Raw genomic sequence first — 19,753 nt, forward strand, 5'->3', positions numbered from 1 at the left:
GACGACATGCTTGGAATATAAATGGGGGTTGGCCAGGAAGGGGGGGGTGGAATCAACAATCACTGCTCAGGGAGGGTACCAGTTCACCAGGCAGTGAGAGTGACCTGTGTCATTATTATTATTGTTATTTTCCTTTTCTGTTATTGTTTTATTAAACTGTCTTTATCTCAACCCACAAGTCAGTTTGGGTTTGTTTTTTTTTCTTCTCCCTTTCACAGTATCACAGTATCACAGTATGCTAGGGATTGGAAGGGACCTCAAAAGATCATCTAGTCCAATCCCCCTGTCAGAGCAGGAACACCTAGACGAGGTTGCACAGGAAGGTGTCCAGGCGAGTTTTGAATGTCTCCAGAGAAGGAGACTCCACAACCTCCCTGGGCAGCCTGTTCCTCTCCCTTTTTCCCCTCTTCTCTCTACCCTTCTTGTGCAAGTGGCTGAGTGGTCCAAGTTGCTAGCTGAGGTTAAACTGTGACACCACTTACTTACCTATCTTCAAAGGTCTGTCTGATTTTTCCATATTCCTTTCACTCACAGCTAAGAAAGTACCTCAATGACTTTCTGGGAATGTTTTCTATTTTTTAAGCACAGAGACCTTGAGTTGGACACTACAGTAGGAACTCAAAGGTAGAATATGCTTACAGAGGGGAGATTACTGGCTGGCCGTATTCAGTAGTTTTGGGGATGTTCTTCACATCATTGAGTTGCCCTGCTGGAAGCATTGCATCTCATCTTTTGGTGGAGACAGCCAGAAATCCAAAGCAGTGTCTCTGACCCCAGGGTCATTGACAGGACTTAAGGCTCTGGGGAGATCTCATAGCAGCCTTCCAGTACTTAAAGGAAGCCTACAACAAAGGTGGAGAGAGACTTTTTATCAGCGAGTGTAGTGACAGGACAAGGGGTAACTGTTTTAAACTGACTGAGGGTAGACTTAGATTAGATATTAGAAAGAAATTCTTTACTCTGAGGGTGGTGAGACTGGAACATGTTGCCCAGAGAAGCTGTGGATGCCCCATCCCTGGAAGTGTTCAAGGCCAGGTTGGATGGGGCTTTGAGCAACCTGGTCTAGTGGGAGGTGTCCCTGCCCATGGCGGGGGTGTTGGAACTAGATGATCTTCAAGGTCCCTTTCAACTCTAACCATTCTGTGATTCTATGACTTGTGAACATTGCTTGTGATTCCTTAGTGGCCTGCTTCTGAGGCCAGGGGATGTAATTCTATTCTCTTAGCTGTTTTGGTCTGTTGTGGGATGTAGCAGAGTGCCTGTTGGAGTACCACCACTATGCAGATAATTTCAGGTTGCATACCTAAAGAGAAGTCTTCTTTCTGTGATTCTGGAGTTGCTTTCCCTGGCTTGAGTTCTGGTTGTGCTGTCTAGGGGAGTCCAAGGTAAACCTGTGATTCACAGCATGAAAATTATTTTTGGAGAGAAACAGAAACTGTATGAAATGTGACATTACGTTAGAGTAATACTTCATCAAGATAAAAGAAATGCACTGGGTGGCCATATTATTCTGATAATCAGTTGTTGTTTCCTTAGTGATTTTTTTATTAAGAGTAAAGTTCCTCTGGTTGGTGACTTTAGGGCCATACAAAGGGTGGATTCATGTGAAGTGGCTACTTCATTTCTGGATGAAACCTCTAATATTGAATTACCTCATGGCGTGCAAACCGTTTCATTTTCTGATATGGCGTTGCTTCCTAACCAGTTTGTACTTCTGCAGCCCTATCAGTATGTTGGGCTTTTTTTTCCCCCCAACACTGAATTTATTGTAAGAAATAAAGGTTTTGATTATGTGTAGCTTCTAGTGCTTACTATGTTTTTATAGTATATCTTAAGTGATGCAGCAGAAGGGCACACAGATGACTTTCACCTTAACACGTTATCAGTGTTCTGCAGCTGTGAGCTGGTGCCAACAGAGAAGCAGCAGCCTAGTAGCATCTTTGTTGCCCCGTGCTCTTGCCTTGTTATGGAATGTCTCCGCAATCTCTGAAAGCGCGCACTCCCACTGCACAGTGTCGTTAGGATTTTTAGCTCCAAAAATGCGTGCCACGCCATGGAAAACACTGTTCTTTCGTTGCCTTGGACACAACAAACCGCTGCAATAAACAGAAATGAAGCTTTGTTTCTTGCAGATTAACTTTGATTACTCCAGTTTTCACTTTTATTAGTTTATGCTTTAAGTAGGGGTCCCATCACGTAAGTGATGCTGATGCAGTACTTAGGAGGGATTGCTGGCTAGTCTTTGAGAAAACTATGGAACTTGTATATCAAAATAAATCTGTCTGAAACGGTTTATAAATGCACACAGCCTGTGATTCCTCACATAAGTGTAAGTGTTGGTTTCTGCTGCTTATAGAAATCAGCCTTGTGACTTTTCTGGTAGGTGGTTGTCGAAGTGTGGGAATTGCATGAACAAGATGGCTAGGGAACAAGAAGCCCAGTTTAAATCTTGTAGACTTTCATTATTTTTATTATTTTTATTTTTTTTTACAAGTAGCTTTTCAAATTTTTAAGAAATTGGAGAAAATACCATGTTTAGAAATAAACTATTTCATCCTTAGGATGTTGGTGGTTTAGGGAATGGTGATCATTTGTATTTATGAATTAGCCATTATCAGCGTGCCTGGCTTCCTTGCATAAATATCTCCGCTGTAAAGATAGTTCTTCTGAGAGCAGCTTGTGGTCCTGTCCTTAAATTGAACGTTATGGTGAACAGCTGAATACTTGGGTTTTGTCTGGTTTCTCCTTTTTTTTTTTTTTTTTTTTTTTGTTCAGAAACCAGAGCAAAATGTGATAACTTTTGTTTTCAGGGAAAGCACCTGTTTACATTAGAATTATACTGGACATGCCTCATGGTAGGAAAATAGTCTCTCTGGAGATTGCTTTTATACGCTGACAGTATTTATTTGCATATTACAAATTTTATATTTAGTTTATGGAAATACATGTAAATGATGAGTAGCTTTTGAACTGGTCCACAAGCTTAGCAGCTGTCTCCTTTCATCATGGAAAAGGGTTCAGGGGATTTGATCATTACTTTGTGTCTCTGTCATGCGTTAACAACTACTCTTTCTGCAAAAGAAACGTAGTTTGGCTTTTGCTGGGTGAATTGCAGGAAAGCATTAAAGTCAGCTCAATGAAAGCTGCAGAACAACTTTCCCAGTAGCCACAAACATACCGCAGTGACAGGAGGAGCCCTGGGGAGGTACGTGTTTCTCACTTACCTCTTACCATAACTATATTTGCTTATTAGCAATCACATTGGATACAGGTGCTGTTTTTTTAACAGGGCTGACAATGCCTGAAAGTAATTGGTTCCTCTGGGATAAAATAGGAATATATCTTATATCTTGGCTACACAAACTAATTATCTTCTCTTCTTTGAATCCAATAAATAATTCATTGTAATTTTGATATAATGTAAATACATTGATTACCTAAGCAAATAAGTTTTGTGTTTCTGTGAAATACAGGTGGTACTCCATGGAAAATATAGAGTTGAATCCTTTCTAAACAATCTTTAAAGATATTCTTGTTTCTTGTAACAAAGAACAGATCTATTTTCGGTTTGTGGTGGTTCTTTAAATTTACTATATTCCTTATGCAGATCCCTCATTTGTAACATTGTCATTGTACATCCTGGTTTGGTTGCTGGGAAGCAAAATACACATTTATAAAGGAGACATACGCAACAATACTCTTATAATATTTGTGAAAACTATTGAAAAATAAATATTATAATGAAGGATAAAGGGGAAAAATTCTTCTTATAGTCCTTCTCGTATATTTGTTTATAAATAGAACTATTCCATTCAGAGGATTCCCAAGAGAAGTCAGTATCTGAATGATGATGCAATTGAAAAAAATTAGGTTTAGGTGGTTATAACAAAACAAATGAAAATACTTATAAATGCTTGAAAAAATTGACTGGGATAAATAGGAAGTCTGAAATCTATGAAAAAGTAAAAATTAAATCTCTCTGTATTTTAATTTGGAACCTGCATCTGATTAAGTCAGATCACGTTCAGCTTTGATTGGTGGTGGTGCAAATCTGTCTTTTGGGTTTTATAAAAATGTCACAGCCAGTGGGGAGAAGAGACGCCTTCTCAAGAGGGCAGTCTTAACATTAGGATTTTAAACACTGATGCTAGAACAGCTTCAGAAACAGTAGGTTCCTGTAGCATACTTTCTTGTCTTTCCCATTCTAACTTCTTCATCTATAACCAGAAGTACATAATTAAGCCTAAAAATAAATCCTCCAGAAGGGAATATCTCAGAAATAGCCGTTTAAGATCTTTTATGCCCAACTCCTGTTAAGATTTATGCAGATGATTAGCTTTAATCAAAGGGGAAGTATTATTGAAATCATTGAAGCAGCTATGATGTGTAAGGGTTAGTTTGTGGGATCTGATTCCCATTATACGCACGAAGACCCCTTGTACGACATGCTGTAGGATTTGCACTGTAATATGCAGTTTGAACAGTGTGAGGAAATAGTTTGTCCTGTGAATTTTGCTCAAAATGTCTTTCATATTCTGTTTTCACTTTTTGGAATGAGGAGCTGGTGGTTCTGCCAAGTCTTATTGGAAGACAGTAGTTTGCATATACACTGTCATTTTGAAAATTGTGTGGTTTATTCTGCTAAAAAACAAATGCAACAATATTTTGTGCCCTAACAAGTCTTTGTGAGTTGTTTTACATCCTTCACAGTCAATATATCAGTGCAACTCCTCATAGTTCACAAAATTAAACATATGCATAGACTTTTGTCCCATTTTAAAAGTTAAAGGTTATTGGTGTAGTTTTGTGCTGTAAACTTAGGGTCAATCTCAGTTAATGACAAATGAGATATAACAATTCATTCAACATTCTGAAATGCATGAAAAATGATTATCACTTCACTACTCAGTGTCTTGCATTGTCTCAAGCGTTTGGTGATTCTTCTACAGACAGGAATCTGCCCGATGCCCAAAGTAACCTTGGATTATGGGGGGATGGCAAAGGTGAAGATGAGCTGTCACCTGAAGAAATACAAATGGTAAGTATATCTTGTGTCTTATTGTCCATTTTATTGTATTTTCTGCTGTATTCGTATGTGTTAAGAAACCACTGATTCACCCAAATTCATTCTCAACTTTCATTTTATGCAGAATAAAGCCATAACAAGGCATACCTTTTGCACATGGCTTCCTGGTTCTTCTGGTAGCAGCTAATATTTAAAATTGCTACAACATACCTACATGGACCCATGAAATTAGTAACAACTATTTTTTCAAGACTTGGAATCAAAATTGTTTTTAAAATTACAATTATTAATTGCTTTTTGTTAGCTAGGAAACAATAGAAGTCAGGGCAACATCAGAAAATGCATTATGAAACTTCTGAAAGAATAACGTGCTGGCTGTTTTTTTACTTGACTAGAACACACCTTAAATAGTTACACTATTTAAGTATAGCTGTGAAGTTACGCTTCATTTTATTCCTTTTTATTTTTTTGGATTATAAAAATCAGATTGGTTCACTAGAAGGAGTAGCTACAAGCTTTCTCTCCCAACAGAATCTCATTAATTTTACCTATTCTGCATTTCCCCACTATCGCCATGTTTACATATTATTTGATCCAATTCTACTTACAGTTGAAGTGATATACTATAAAAATTCTGAGATAGGCCTGATTACTGACAACCAATCTGTTAGACTTTTTGATATTCCTAACATTTATTGTTTTGAACATGGCTCAGAATTCTTAGAAAACCTCTCTACATTAGCACACGTTGCCTTGTTTTATAGAGAGAAAGAAAAAATGATTTATAACTGCCCATCTACTGGCTAGTTTTCAAAATTGTGAGCTTTAAGGCAAAGGGCTGCTGCAGTACGAATATGTGAAGAAGCTTCCTTGGCAGTGATTAGAGATGTTCCCAAACACAATACGCATCACTCTTCCCATCAGAGATGAGTAAATTGCGTGTAATTATGGTAAGGTTTGTCAAAGAGAAAAGGTTCTTCAGAGGCTGCTCTTGATGCTCTCATATTGTTCTTGAGTGCCAGTCTGAAATCTAAAGGCTTACTCCTGCTTTCTGTTTTCTTTTTAAAGAGAATTCTTTACATATTTTCATTCTTCATGTATAGGCACAATATTATTAGCCCCCTTGCTGTAAGCTTCCAGGGGCTCAGAAGGAAACAAGTGTCAGAGGTGATGGCTCTGACAGGGCTTACTAATCTGACTACTAAACGTTGGATTGCTTTTTGTAGACTTCACACTCTAATTAAGTTTTAAACATGTTACATCGCTTGCCATGGTGCCTTGGGAATAAATACATTTCTTTTTCATTAAATCCTTTTATACTTTTTAGAGCAAGGCCCCAGATACCTCACAACTTAGATGAGTTGCCGAAGTCTGTGAGTTTTTCTCTATTTCTGTTATCAAGAGTGAAGAAAGATAAACATCTCAAAATGCTGATTTTTGCCCACTGAGGATTTGAATTTTTCCCTGGAATAACTTCTCTTTATTGACTTGTGAGGGGACCTAAGTAAGAGAAAAAACTATGTTCATAGTGTAATGCTTTAAAGGATTTCTAGACTCCTGAACCTCCAATCCTAAACTGTTTCTTATCAGGCATTCGGACAGCTCTTCCTAGGAGAGAGCCAACAGACATTTTTAAAATATCCATTATTATTCTTTACCCATTCAGACCTCTCCTGTGCTATGCTTTTTTTAAATTATTATATATTTTTTAAACTTTTACTGGTTGTTTTACACTGATTTACTTCTTTTGTGCTTTCAGGAGTTGCACTTCCTGTGAAGAGGGGTATAAAAATAATGTTCCAAAAACCCACTCCAAATTAAATAAATTTTTAGCTCAGACTATAATATGTCCTTACACAGTTCTGCCTATAGCTTGCAAGAAAATTTATAATATATAAAAGTGCCTTGATGTCAGTGCTGTGATATAAGCCTAGAAACATTATTTGTGCTGGAAACTTTAGATCTCAGCTTTAAGTTTATCAGTCTGCTCCATGGGAAGAGAGAGACAAATTTACTAGTCTGTTCAGAGAAGCAGAAGATCAAAATGCTACCAAAATAAAAAGAGCATACTTTGAAGTCCTATATATATTCATACAGTGAAATATTATTATTGCTCTTGTGCCATAGTTTATTCTTAAATTTCCACATGTGAATTTGCATTTAAAATTTATTTTTGTTATGTGCTGTCAGTACTTGTATTTTGGTGCTGCTACTAGGAAACTAGAATTGAAAAAAGCATACAAAGGAAAGTTACCATTAGAACAGCCTCCTCTCTGCTTCTAATTTATGTGAAGTTTTGCAGCAGGCTGGTTCTGAGCTGGATGTCTGATCTCCTGTTGAATCTTGCCGTGGTTCTGATCTCAGGCGGAGCTGTTCTCTCCTGCTGTACCTCGCTGCAGGCTGCCAGCGTGACCGCCAGTACTCAGGGCGGGCTGTATCTCAGCTGTGTCTCACGCTGGCACTGTTGTGAAGAAATGCAGGCTTGCTTCCTACCTCTCCTGCAAACTAACGAGCATCAGTTCCTTCCACGTTATGCCTTGGAAGGAGTCTACATTTATTATGATTTAAAAGAAAAGTGAGTCAGCATTCATGGCAGTGTTAATACAGAGAGTTTTTTCTTTCTCCGCCTGTTGTCACGTAGAAAGCAAGCTGATTGTTTCTAGTTATAGTTAATGCCTCCCAGTGAGGGTCGTTTCTTGTCAGGTAATTTTTTTTTACTGTTGGATTGAATAGCATATTATTGGAGTTGTCAAACTGTAAACAGAGAGTGTGGGTTTTTTTTGTTTGTTCTGTTTTATAAGCAATAAAATTAGCTAATTTACAAAGGCTATGGATGTATGTGGTGGATTCCACAGTGAAACTGCTCTTTCAGTGCATTTTTGAGGAAACTTAGAGCTAAAAGTTGGCCTTTATTAGTAAAAATTGGATACTGTATAATTTCATTCCTAACAAGGCTTTAAATTCTAATTTTCAGGTAAATTTGGGTCCAAGGTGTAAATGTAGGTGTAGCTTGGAAATAATTTGTGTATTTGAATGTGCGTTGCTTCTTTCATTGCTCACATAAATCCTTCATACTAACTTGCCAATATTTAATGACTTCATTGTGCTTTTAATGCAGGAATCAAAGGGTCATTACAAACATGTAACAAACCCTCAAAGCTTTAGTTAATTTATTCACTCAAAGGACAGTGAATTATTTCTCCTCTGCGTTATGTTTGCTGTTACAGAGAAGTTAATTTCCACATTTGATTTGTGAATCGTGGACCAACTGCATTTAAGTTGTTTAGAAAATCCAGCAGCTCTCAGAAGAGGGTCGGTTACAGTGTAGAAACTGCCGTGTTGGTTTTAAATTGGAATGTGTTGTGTCAAATCGTACTTAACGATTCTCAATCACAGTTCCGTGATCCTTCCTATGGGTAAAATAAGGAATTAAAGCCCTATCATATTGCTACAGCAGCAATTTCTATCAGTATTTTACCCACAGGAGAGAACTTTACATTGTTCAAAGTGGTTGCAGGCTATTGTATGATTTGCACAATAAATTTCAGTTTATAACCCTGAGTACAGGTATATTAATGGTTTTTATAGTTATTGTGAGCAGATGTCTTGTGGTTGCATTGAGTGGGAACAAATCTGGCTCTGCGGTTTGAGTTGTGAAAATATCTAATTTTCCCTGACTTTATCTTTTTTGGTTGGTTGGTTTTGTGTTAAATTCATGTCCAGCACATATAATGACTTATCTCATGGGTAACAAAAAAGAACTGTGATTATTTCTTCTATGCATTAGATTTTTAGACATATCTTAAGCAGTTTGTCACTTTATGCCATACTTTGGTAACAGCATATTTCACTGGCATAAAAGAGGCTACTTTTAATAAGCCGTAAATCATTGAGCTATACTGATTGCTAGCGTTTGGTTTATGTTCCCATCATGTAAATCCCTTTGTGACACACTGGTAGATGATGTGTTCTGCGCTCTAACCCTTTGTTCAGTTGACTGTTTTAGCATATCTTACTGGTGTCTGCACCAGGCGGTCCATCAGCCATGATTTCAAATGGCAAAGATCATTTAGCAGTTTAAAAGGCAGTCCGTGCCAGTGGAGGGTTTTAAATATCAAAGGGACTTTTTAAAGAATACTTTCTCAAATGGATTTGTGCTATTTGTAAGGGATTAAAATCATTCACTGTGTCTTTATTGAAAATTTGTGTTCTAAATTAGTTATCATCTCAGTTTTACTAAGGCAGCAAAACAGGGAATTTTTGATGTTGAATATTTGTGCAGAAATACTTATCCTTACAGAAGTCGGAGAAACAATTACTGCTTGCTGACCCCATTTAGTCGCTTAAGGACCAACCAGTGACTCAGTGCTATATCTCGTGGCTCTGTTTCATTGCTCCATTCCTTGACTTTGTTCTGAGGTGACTCCACTAGAACGAGACATACAGTGGTGTCAACGTAAAGGAGTGCAGTGATGAAACACCTTTACCCATATGCTGCTGTGAAGTAAATATCACTGTATTAGTCAATTATATTTTAACAAATGCTCTGCTGTGTAGGAGACACTACAGACAGCAGTGACAATGACATTTGAATGTGTTGCCACACTGATATGTTTTTATGTAACAAAACTATTGGATCTTTAGGGTGGAAATCAGCGGGACTTCAGGGAGCTGTGCAGTATGTTCCTCTCCATTCCCCCTCGACCCATGGGGCTGGGCTCCTTCCCCAGGGTGAAGGTGACAGTGCCCGACAGCCCTCCTCCTCATCTGTGATCTTGGACTCTCTGGAGTCCTTTAACCAAGGAGAGAAGGCTGTTCTTGCCAATCAGGTAGATAGTGAACCTCTAGTACAAAAACAAATTTGTATTTTAAAAGAAATAATAATTTTTCATTATTCTTCATGACATAAATTACCTATGTCAGAAGACTAAACCTTTTTCTATGAGATTCACTGTTACCCTTCTTTAAACATACCTGTCATTTCACACTCACTTCTGCCAAATTAAACCTACAAATTTCTCATGTTTAACGCAGTAACCATTTCCCCCTAAGTCATGCGGGTTGACATTTAATTTGCTGTTAGCGGAGAGTCAGGTACGGTTTTGCTGAGGTCCTGATGGGCCTTAAGCAAGATGAAAGCTGTTACAGCACAAAGCATGGGGGACAGAATCACAGAATTTTCAGAGTTGGAAGGGACCTCTAGAGATCATCTAGTCCAACTCCCCTGCCAGAGCAGGATTGCCTAGAGCACATTACTCAGGACTGCATCCAGGCGGGTCTTGAAAATCTCCAGGGAAGGGGACTCCACGACCTCCCTGGGCAGCCTGTGCCAGCCTCTGTCACCCTCACCGTAAAGAAGTTTTTCTATGTATTTGAACAGAACTTCCTGTGTTCTAACTTGTGCCCATTGCCCCTCGTCCTGTTACTTGGAACCATTGAAAAGAGCCTGGCTCCATCCTCCTTCAGCCCACCCTTCAGATACTTGTATGCCATAATAAGGTCTCCCCTCAGCCTTCTCTTCTCCAGGCTAAAGAGTCCCAGCTCTCTCAGCCTTTCCTCATAAGGGAGATGCTCCAAGCCCTTAATCATCTTAGTTGCCCTTCACTGGACTCGCTCCAGCAGTTCCCTGTCCCTCTTGAACTGGGGAGCCCAAAACTGGACACAGTATTCCAGTTGTGGCCTCACCAGTGCAGAGTAGAGGGGGAGAATGACCTCCCTCGACCTACTGGCCACACTCTTCCCTATGCAGCCCAGGATTCCATTGGCATTTTTGGCGACAAGGGCACATTGCTGGGCCATGGATAATTTACTGTCTACCAGGACCCCCAGATCCTTCTTCTCCGAGCTACTTCCCAGCAGGTCCGCCCCTAACCTATACTGGTGCTTTGCATTCTTCCTCCCCAGGTGCAGGACCTCGCACTTGGTTTTGTTGAACCTCATTAGGTTCTTCTCTGCCCAGCTCTCCAGCCTGTCCAGGTCACGCTGGATGGCAGCACGGCCCTCTGGGGTGTCAGCCACCCCACCCAGTTTGGTATCATCAGCAAACTTGCTGAGGATACACTCTGTCCCCTCATCCAGGTCATTAATGAATATATTAAACAAAATTGGACCAAGTATTGACCCCTGGGGGACAGGTGGCAATGGTGTTTGGTGTGAGAAGGAGGGAATGAAGGTGAAGGGTATGAAAGGTGGCTTCTCTTTTCTTGTTTTCTTGTTTCTCTGTGTTGGTCTGTGGCAGTGCAGAAGTCTCTCTCAGCTCCTGCTATGCACTCTCCCTTAAGCCAGCGCTATCAACTCATCCTGTGGTGGGATTCAGTTTACTAATCTACCAGAAAACTCGGGAGGAAAATGTGGTTAGTGAGCTAAAATGTCAGATGAGCAGCAGCCCTTGCTTAGGACTGTGTATGTGGGGAGAGAGAGGAGCAGGACAAATTCTGCAGTGGCTGCACTAGATCTTCTTCACTTCACCCTACATAGTATACACACTTTATTTCTCTCTGTGTTATGATTATGAAAGTACTTGATATGGCAGAAGTTTCAGCTGGAACATTCTGGATCATTTCAAGATACATCAGCATCTGAAGCAATGTGCACGAGGAGTTGCACAAGCTGTATAAGGAAGATCTTAAAAGACCTGGGATAGAGACGCTGGTGGCATGACTGGGGCAGGGTGGGGGTCACAGTGGTGAAGCAAAGATCGTCACCAAATGTAGCACAATAATGTTACATTTACGTACTCCTACAGATCGGCTCTGTGAAAGAAGCTATGGGTCAGGTGAACTCTATGTCATATTATAGCCACTGATTTTCATGTTGCATCTTAATGACTATTGTTTTTTAAACTACGTTGAAATACCAAGTGCTTCATTTTCAGCTATTTCAGTAGCACTGCTTTAAAAGCAAAACACCCATTTGCCTTTCACTGATGTAACACGACCCCCGCTGTTACCATAATTTTCTGTGCATCAGACTCCCCTCCCCCCCGCCTCCTTCCTTCCTTTTGCTTTTCGCACAAGATGATAGTCGTTTTCAAATTCTTACTATCTTCTCTGGGCATATGTTGAGATCGCGAGCAATTCCTATTGCACTGACTGACAACCAAGTCTGACCTGTAAGCAGTGCTGCTCTGTTGGCGTTTTCATCTTTGACAACAAACTGCGCTGCCTTAAAAAGGATAACGAGACCTTGCAAGGTGGCTGAGAGGACTGCTGCGCTTTTACTGCTAATGAAATTGTAATGTGATTGAATTATGCCAAAATCCCAGTGTGTTATGTAGGCTAGTTCAAAATAAGGAGATTAACTGAACTAGAACAGGCCTTGCTGTCTTGCACAGTTCCTGTGTCAAATTATTTGCATTCTGAATCCTGTTTTCTGGTATTCACACTGCCTCATGCATCACTCGGGTTTGTGGGATGTGCATAGCAGGTAGCGTTTTCAGCAGAAATGTATATCCCGTGTGCTATTTCTTTATAACCACCTAGACCAGGTCTTTCCTAACTTTGTGAGAAAAATGCAGATGGGGTCAGTTGTGTCCATATCACAAAGGTCCAGCTGTTACCAAGGCCTTGGCCGTGTAGCATTAATTGGCAGAGACACCTTGAATACGCTTCCCCGCCTTCCCCCAACGTGGGACTTGTGACCCTTCCAATTGGAGGGGCTGTGCTGTCCCTGATGGCAGAAGCCTTTGTGTTGGAGGGGCTGTGCTGTCCCTGATGGCAGAAGCCTTTGTGTCGGGGCAGGCGCGGGGCTCCCTGAGGGCACGGGGCTCTGGGGCAGGGAGCCGCACGCTGCAGGCCCCTCTCCGGCCTTTATCCAGCTGTAGCTGGCTGCCAGCCTGCAGGACCAAACTCGTTCTGGCACCTTGAAATTCCCAGCTCAGTGTGTCCTAAGGGGTTGTCTCTAAAACACAGTCCTTGTGATGTGGTTTCCAACGAACTCCACTACGACATGGAATGCCTTTCGCAGCTGTATTGTGGCTGTGCAGGTTTTGTTTCAGCAAAGCGTGCCATTGCACTTGCTGCGTGATCACTTGTTCTGTAACGAATCCCAAATGATCTGACAGTCAAGTACAGCTAAAAAGTCAAAGCTTGTTTTCCTGTATGTCTTCTATTTATGCTTATATTTTGAAAAATGTAGGGCCAGCAGTTTCACTGATTACTCATGAGTTTCAAATGGAAGAGGTCTGCTGGAATAACTAAAGCCAATGCATTTGTAAAGTGTGAAGCACTAGATGTCAAAATATTTCATATTGTAGCAAAATCTAAAAGCTCTTAACTTCGTGCCACTGGCAGTACTTGAATAATGTGAATGACAGTGCAAAGATGGCATGAAGAGCATCACACACTTTCACGAGCATGAAAGCTTTCCCCACTCAAATTTCTAAAATAGGACAGATTTTGTTCACTATATTTTTCCTTACTGCAAAGTAACTTGAGCAAAATCTTCACATTATTTTTGGGTGTGTTTCATTAATGGGAGAATGATGAGTGTTGCAGTGACTGGATATAAATAAGCAGATTCATATTGTTCATTTAGGCCAGTAAGAGTAATTCTTGAAGATCTTTTTAGCTGAGACGTTGTAAATAGATTGCAAAGAAGGGTGGAAGTTGGCTGGTCAGGGTGGGGGTTGAAGAAGCTCCCCGAGTCCAAGCACGTGAACTCATGTGTGTGATTTCCTTCTTCCCTTCTTCCAGTTTGAACAGGAGAACCAGAGACTTGTTGGTGAAATGAATAATCTCTTTGATGAAGTCAGGTAAGGTTTTCTGTTACTTGCAGGATTGCTACACGTGCTGGTCCCACAACCCGGACAACACCCTCAGACACTGAATTGGCTGCGTGAATTGCAGTGCTGTGGCAGGAGGAGGGATGAAATAGGAGCGCCCTGGAAGTGAACTGTACGAGTTTACACATTGTGCTGTCCCACAGTGTAAAGAAAGGTTCTGAGTGACACACAAACTGTGCAAAGTAGTATTGGTTAAATTTGGAAGGCTTATGGTCTGTCTCACTTATTCAAGTTTTAAACGACTAAGTTTTCCACTCACAGCAAATTGTCCGCTGCATATACAGAGAGCAGGAGGGGAGGTGCAATTGCTCACCCCCGTGCAGAGACCTGTCTTTTTGGCAGAGCAGTGGTGCCACTTGCTCTCTGCTTGCAGTGAGGAGAACCTGAATGACTAACTCAAGCTTGAGCTTTACTTTTGGATTATTAGTACTAGGCAAGGTGAATTCCATACTTCATAGTAGCACATAAAAAGGGTATGTCAAAATTGACTACTTGGGGCCCACCATGGTTTTTGATATATTGGATGGAAGAAGGAAGAGAGATGAAGCTCTGGCAGCAAAGGCTGCCATCTGCAAATTCCCGGGTGGGCCTCTCCCAGAGCTTCACTGTGGGCCGGTGGACTTGAAACCAGTAATTGTCAGAGCACTAGTCACAGGCTACTGCTGCAGAACAGATGGCCAACAAACCAGCCCTGCCTTTTGAAGAGCACGTCTACCAGCTTCAGCAGGCTGAATCTGCAGGAGCAGGAAGTGTTTGCACGAGTTTCTAATGGAGTATTTCTGTTCTTCCCCAAGACAAATTGAAGGAAAAGTGGTGGAAATCTCCAGATTGCAAGAGATCTTCACTGAAAAAGTCTTGCAACAGGTTGGTATAATTTAATACTACAGCAGCAAGTACAGCTTGAAGGATTGTCTTGGGGGTATTTTGGTCTTGGCTGCATGCAAGATGGGAACATAAGATAAATGTATCTTTGACACAAATGTGAAGGAAAAGATTTTTGTTTTGCAAAATCAAGATATTTACTGTTACATCAGTATGTCCTGGGAATGGAAAATGCAACATATGTGTGTGTTAGAATGCGCCTCAGAATTAGTATCCTGTTGAATGTGTTATTCAATAGCATCTTTTCTGTAAATGGCGGTACCTCTTCCAAAAGAGCTGGCAAAAATTAAGACAGGTTAAATTTGATTCTAGATAAATGGGAGATTTTCTGTTCGTCTTGGTGGTCTCCATTCAGGTTCATAAAATCATAGGTAAAGAAATTACAACTTAATTGCCTCTATGCCTCAAATTTAACTTAATTGCCTCTGTCATCAAAACTAAGCTATTAATAATACCAGATTTTATTTTATTTTTGAGTTCTGCTTGTTTTCCAAGTCCTTAGAAGTGTGTTTTTTCCTGAAATGCATCACTGTTTCTCAATTTCTTTTTTTTTTAACAGGAAACTGATATTGACAATATCCATCAATTAGTTGTGGGTGCAACAGAGAATATCAAAGAAGGGAACGAAGACATAAGAGAGGTAACGTCTCTAAGTTGTGTTTTAAACTCTCTTAACTTCCGGTTCTGCCCAAGTGTTGTTTTGAACAGCATGTACAAGCTCACCTCCAGTACAGGCGCAATGTGTGCCGGGGTGCAGGACAGGACTTTGGAAAAACTGTCCAAGTTAGCTGAGCTGCTTTGTAGTTTGCATTGCTTGTCTCCCTAACCGTGATCTGAATAGCTATACAGGGTCTGCAGAAAACTACTTGGCCTTTTTTATTTTTTTAAACACGAAGGTCACCTGGCATGTATTTAAGCACATGTGATGTGTTTAAAAAAATAAAGAGAGAGAAATTGCAGACTAAGAATAAAAGACAGTGCTGAAACTGGAGTTAAAATGCTGAGCGTTAGCAGCAGAGTCTCTTTACCATACTGAATGCATCTCACATGCTCCTAGTAAACAAATCTATGCCATGTCTTACTAATTAGAATGAGATGATGTTTTCTTTCAGGAACTGAGATTTCAGTAAAAACTAGAGTTCCTAAATTAGGCTAATAAGTGGCTCAGTTCTTTTTTTTCTCCCTCCTGAAAGCACACAGAACATATAACTCAAGGACGAGTTACCTACTGTTCAGCCCTCCTGAAAAGTGCATCCAACAAGTGTAACAAAGGGACTTATAATTTCTGCTTTGGAACTTTTTTCCGCATTTCTTCAAGCAGAGTAGAATAGCTGGAGTATTCTTTTCTGTAGCTGGCCAGCAGGCATGGTGGGATGGCACATGGTGGGGAAGATGTTTTGGCTTTTTAAAGACTTAACTCTGGCATACAGTTACTCCGCCTTTAAATCGCAATCCTTAAGCGCTTTCTATGGGATGCCTGGCGGGTCCATCGATGTCAGCTGATCGCCCCCCGTTCATAGTTAGAGATCAGTATTCAACAACATGGCATGAACTGAAATTACTTTTGCTTCATTTTTTATATTTGTAGGTAGAACTGTTTCCTAAACCACACTGAGAAACAGTAGAGAAAGGTGATAAATACAAAGCTTGATCACTCATGTTAATGTTGGTACCATATAAAAAAATCTATTTCATGTGTAAATCTGAAAAATGAGAAAGAAAAACAGGTCCCCTGTTTCAATTTTGTGAAGGAGAATCCAAGAATAATAGTTGCCATGCTTGCTCTGAGACTGAAATAAGTGATTGACAGTGCTGGATCAACCTCCAGAAATAGCTGTCAGGCTTTGGTTGTTTTTTTTTAGTCAGAAGATTTTAATAGAATGAAGAAGGCCTGATTATTTTTAATCACAGAATTTCACTTTCAGAACTTAAAACTAGCCTTCAAGCATGTATGTTTTGACGGAGCTCTTAATGCTTTGAGCATATTTCCATTGTGTGGGATCTTGAGATTTTTATTTTTTAAATTTTTAAGATTTTGAGAGAAACTTTAATGTTATCAACCTAAAGAGGCGCACAGCCAACCTGACTTTTATTCACCTGCAATTAATGGCAAGTTTGGTTCTTTCTCCTGTGGGAGGGAAGAGTGAAGCCGCTAACAGTCATCCTGGGGGTGCCACTGTTGGAATTCTACTGTATGTTTACTGGTGATGGTAACAGAGATAACCTTTTCCTCACAGGCCATCAAAAACAATGCTGGATTTCGAGTATGGATCCTGTTCTTCCTTGTGATGTGCTCTTTTTCCTTGCTTTTCCTGGACTGGTATGATAATTAATTAAAAGTGTCACATTGTCTACATGCTTTGTTTGTAGAACTTTTGACATTTTTTTCTAACGAGCAGGGTATAGGGCATACCTGTATATTTTATGTATTTTTTTCATACCGCTGCAATGGAAATATTTTCCAATAAATAAGCATATATATATATCTCCATTAGGGCAGAGGGGACCAATAGCATTCATTTAAAATCCCTTTATCAAACATAAAACCCCACTTAATCCTGTAAAGAACACAGAAACCTTTGAAAGAGTCGGTAAGAAAGCCACAAGCTGGAGCATAGCTAACAGAAGGAAAAAAAAAAAACAAGGATAAGAGTTTTATCGTAGTCACCCCCACATCTGTGATGTTTAAAGTCCAGCTCCAGGCATGCAGACCAGATCAAGAGGAAACTGTTACCATGAGACAGCATCGGCACCGTCTTAAGCTTTTAAGTCCTCATACCGCTGCAGCACACAGCAATCGTTTTGCACATCCATGACCTCTGCTTCTCATCCTTTGAAACTACTCGAGTCAGAGATCAGGCTGATTTAATAGTAACAACAACAAGCGAACTAAAAAGCTTTACTTCTAGGTGAAAAGAGAGAATACAACACAAACAGATTGTGCAATGAAACACGTGTTCCGAGATGTCAGAACAAAGCCAAAGGATAGACAATATCAAAGCCAAAATATTCAAAGTACTACAATTGGGAGGAAAAAAAAAAATTCAATAAACTCCCTCCTGTTAAATCAGAGGAAAAAATGGTTTTGACTTCAAGAAGCATAATCAATCTGTTTCTCCTAGATCATAAAGCTTAGTGTTTTTTAATGTTTATTGGTATGAGAGAGAGAAATAAGTTGTTTCTCATCAGTATTTACTTGTGCATTAAAGTTTTTATTGTCCTAAATTTAAGGGGAGATGTATCATGAATCACTTCTATGTAGGACAGTCTCGGGGAACAGATCTTTCCAACATGTAAAATCTGAATGTCCTCTGTAAATATGTTGATATGAAAATCTGTGGTTTGCTATCTCTCTTCTAAAACGTGTATTTCTATACATTATAAGCAACAAGCAGCAGCGTCCTTATTCTTTACTCTGCACAGAGTGAAAATGTCAAAAGTTACCTGTGAATTAGTTACAGTCAATAAAGCATAAACCTGTTGGAAAATGCAAACATGGTGTGTTTTGAATATCTTAATATAAGGTTGAAATTTTTAAATACAAAGAAAAATTTGGCACACAATTTATTGCTTTTTATGCATTCCACATACCATAATGACTTAATAAAAAGCCTTTTACAGGTATTACTGTGTAATGCACATTTCAGATCAAATCTAGAGAATTAAGTAATAATGGTTGTTTTGACTGTATTATTGATAAAGCAATTCTACCGGAGAAAAAATAAAGGCAGAGCTGACCTTGTTTGTTCTACTGTAGATCTTGATGTTTTCCTTTCATTTTTGTATAATCTTTACAAAAAAAAGAGAAACTTTTGACATATCCACTACACCTTGTCCCCTTCAAGTGACATGAAGAAAAAAGGTGGCTTGCTTGCCCAGATGCTTCACACACTTACTTTGTCTAACTGTTAAATTAATGATGTCTTTTTTTGTAATATATATTTAAGATTTATAATAAAAATGAAAACATGGTTTCACACAAAGAATAAATAAGTTTGTAATTACAATGGAACTTTAACGTGCATCCACAATACTATGTTCTTCTACATCTTTTCCCCTCCCAAGCCATACATAAACAGTTCTACTCTTCACTCAGTTTCACATGTAGCTTTAAAACAGCCAGCCGTGTTACCTAATATGCTATTGTTTCATTTGTGATGCTCTGTGTTTTAAAAAGTATCAAACTGCAAACCATACATAAACTGAAAGCTCTTTCTAATTAATGAAAAGGGAAAATGTTCATGTAATAAAAGAGAAAATTTAGACATGTTACTCCCTCAGTTGTATCCAACAAATTACATAGTGGACTACATCTACTGTGAATAGGCTTTCTGCCTTTTAAGTATGACCAAAAGATGTCATTTCTCATTAGAACATCCTGAACTGTGTATTTTTTTTTACACTATCCTCAACATCCGTCACTAAAACTGTCAGTGTTTCTTCCATAATGTCTAGCTAGTTTGTGTTTCAGTGCACATCCTTACCAAGATGCTAAGCCACAGTGGAAATGCAGTTAAATCCTGTTGATAGCAATAATAAAACATTGAGCATGCCTTGTTGCAGAGAACTTCATTATCACTTACAAATAAACAGCAGTAAAGAAAATATAAGAAAAATGCTACCTGACATGTTTCTTTCTCCATACAAGTCATTACATTATGCCCTTGACATCAATGCTGACTATCATTCTTGCTTGAGCCAAAACTAAGTATTAAATATAGCTTTCAGCTGAACAAGAGATCACTCTAGTTATGGCTGGGGTGTTTCAGTTTGCAAAATGACAAAGAATAAAAAAATTAATAAATAAAATATCAGTTCAGACAACAGAACACATGATTTATCTAAGGTCCAAGCCCTGAAAAGCCAGTGAAGAAATCTGTCAGTATCCAATAAACTGCAAGAACATAATCTAATATTGGATTTTTTTTTTAACATTGAAAATGGTGTCAAAGCTCTAAAGCAATGCTGATATGCACCTTGGTTTATGCCCATGAATGTTCTGCAGCAAGTTTTTGTTGTTTTCTTTTTGCAAAGCAGTATCAGCAAACAGAAGCAATTGCACC

General features: G+C 39.3%; 1 protein-coding gene across 1 annotated transcript in view; it reads left to right on the plus strand.

Annotated features, from left to right (window-relative positions):
- Positions 1-19,639, plus strand: part of STX18 (syntaxin 18) — a 79,516-nt gene extending 59,877 nt beyond the window's left edge. Inside the window, exons 7-11 of the mRNA XM_082482101.1 lie at positions 4,950-5,038; positions 13,720-13,778; positions 14,603-14,672; positions 15,250-15,330; positions 16,928-19,639. Coding sequence (XP_082338227.1) covers positions 4,950-5,038; positions 13,720-13,778; positions 14,603-14,672; positions 15,250-15,330; positions 16,928-17,023 — 395 coding nt within the window. The 3' untranslated portion in view covers positions 17,024-19,639. The remainder of the gene's footprint in view (positions 1-4,949; positions 5,039-13,719; positions 13,779-14,602; positions 14,673-15,249; positions 15,331-16,927) is intronic.
- Positions 19,640-19,753: the final 114 nt, after the last annotated feature.

This window comes from Vanellus vanellus, assembly GCF_965231255.1.
Source record: "Vanellus vanellus genome assembly, chromosome: 4".
Lineage (NCBI taxonomy): Eukaryota > Metazoa > Chordata > Aves > Charadriiformes > Charadriidae > Vanellus > Vanellus vanellus.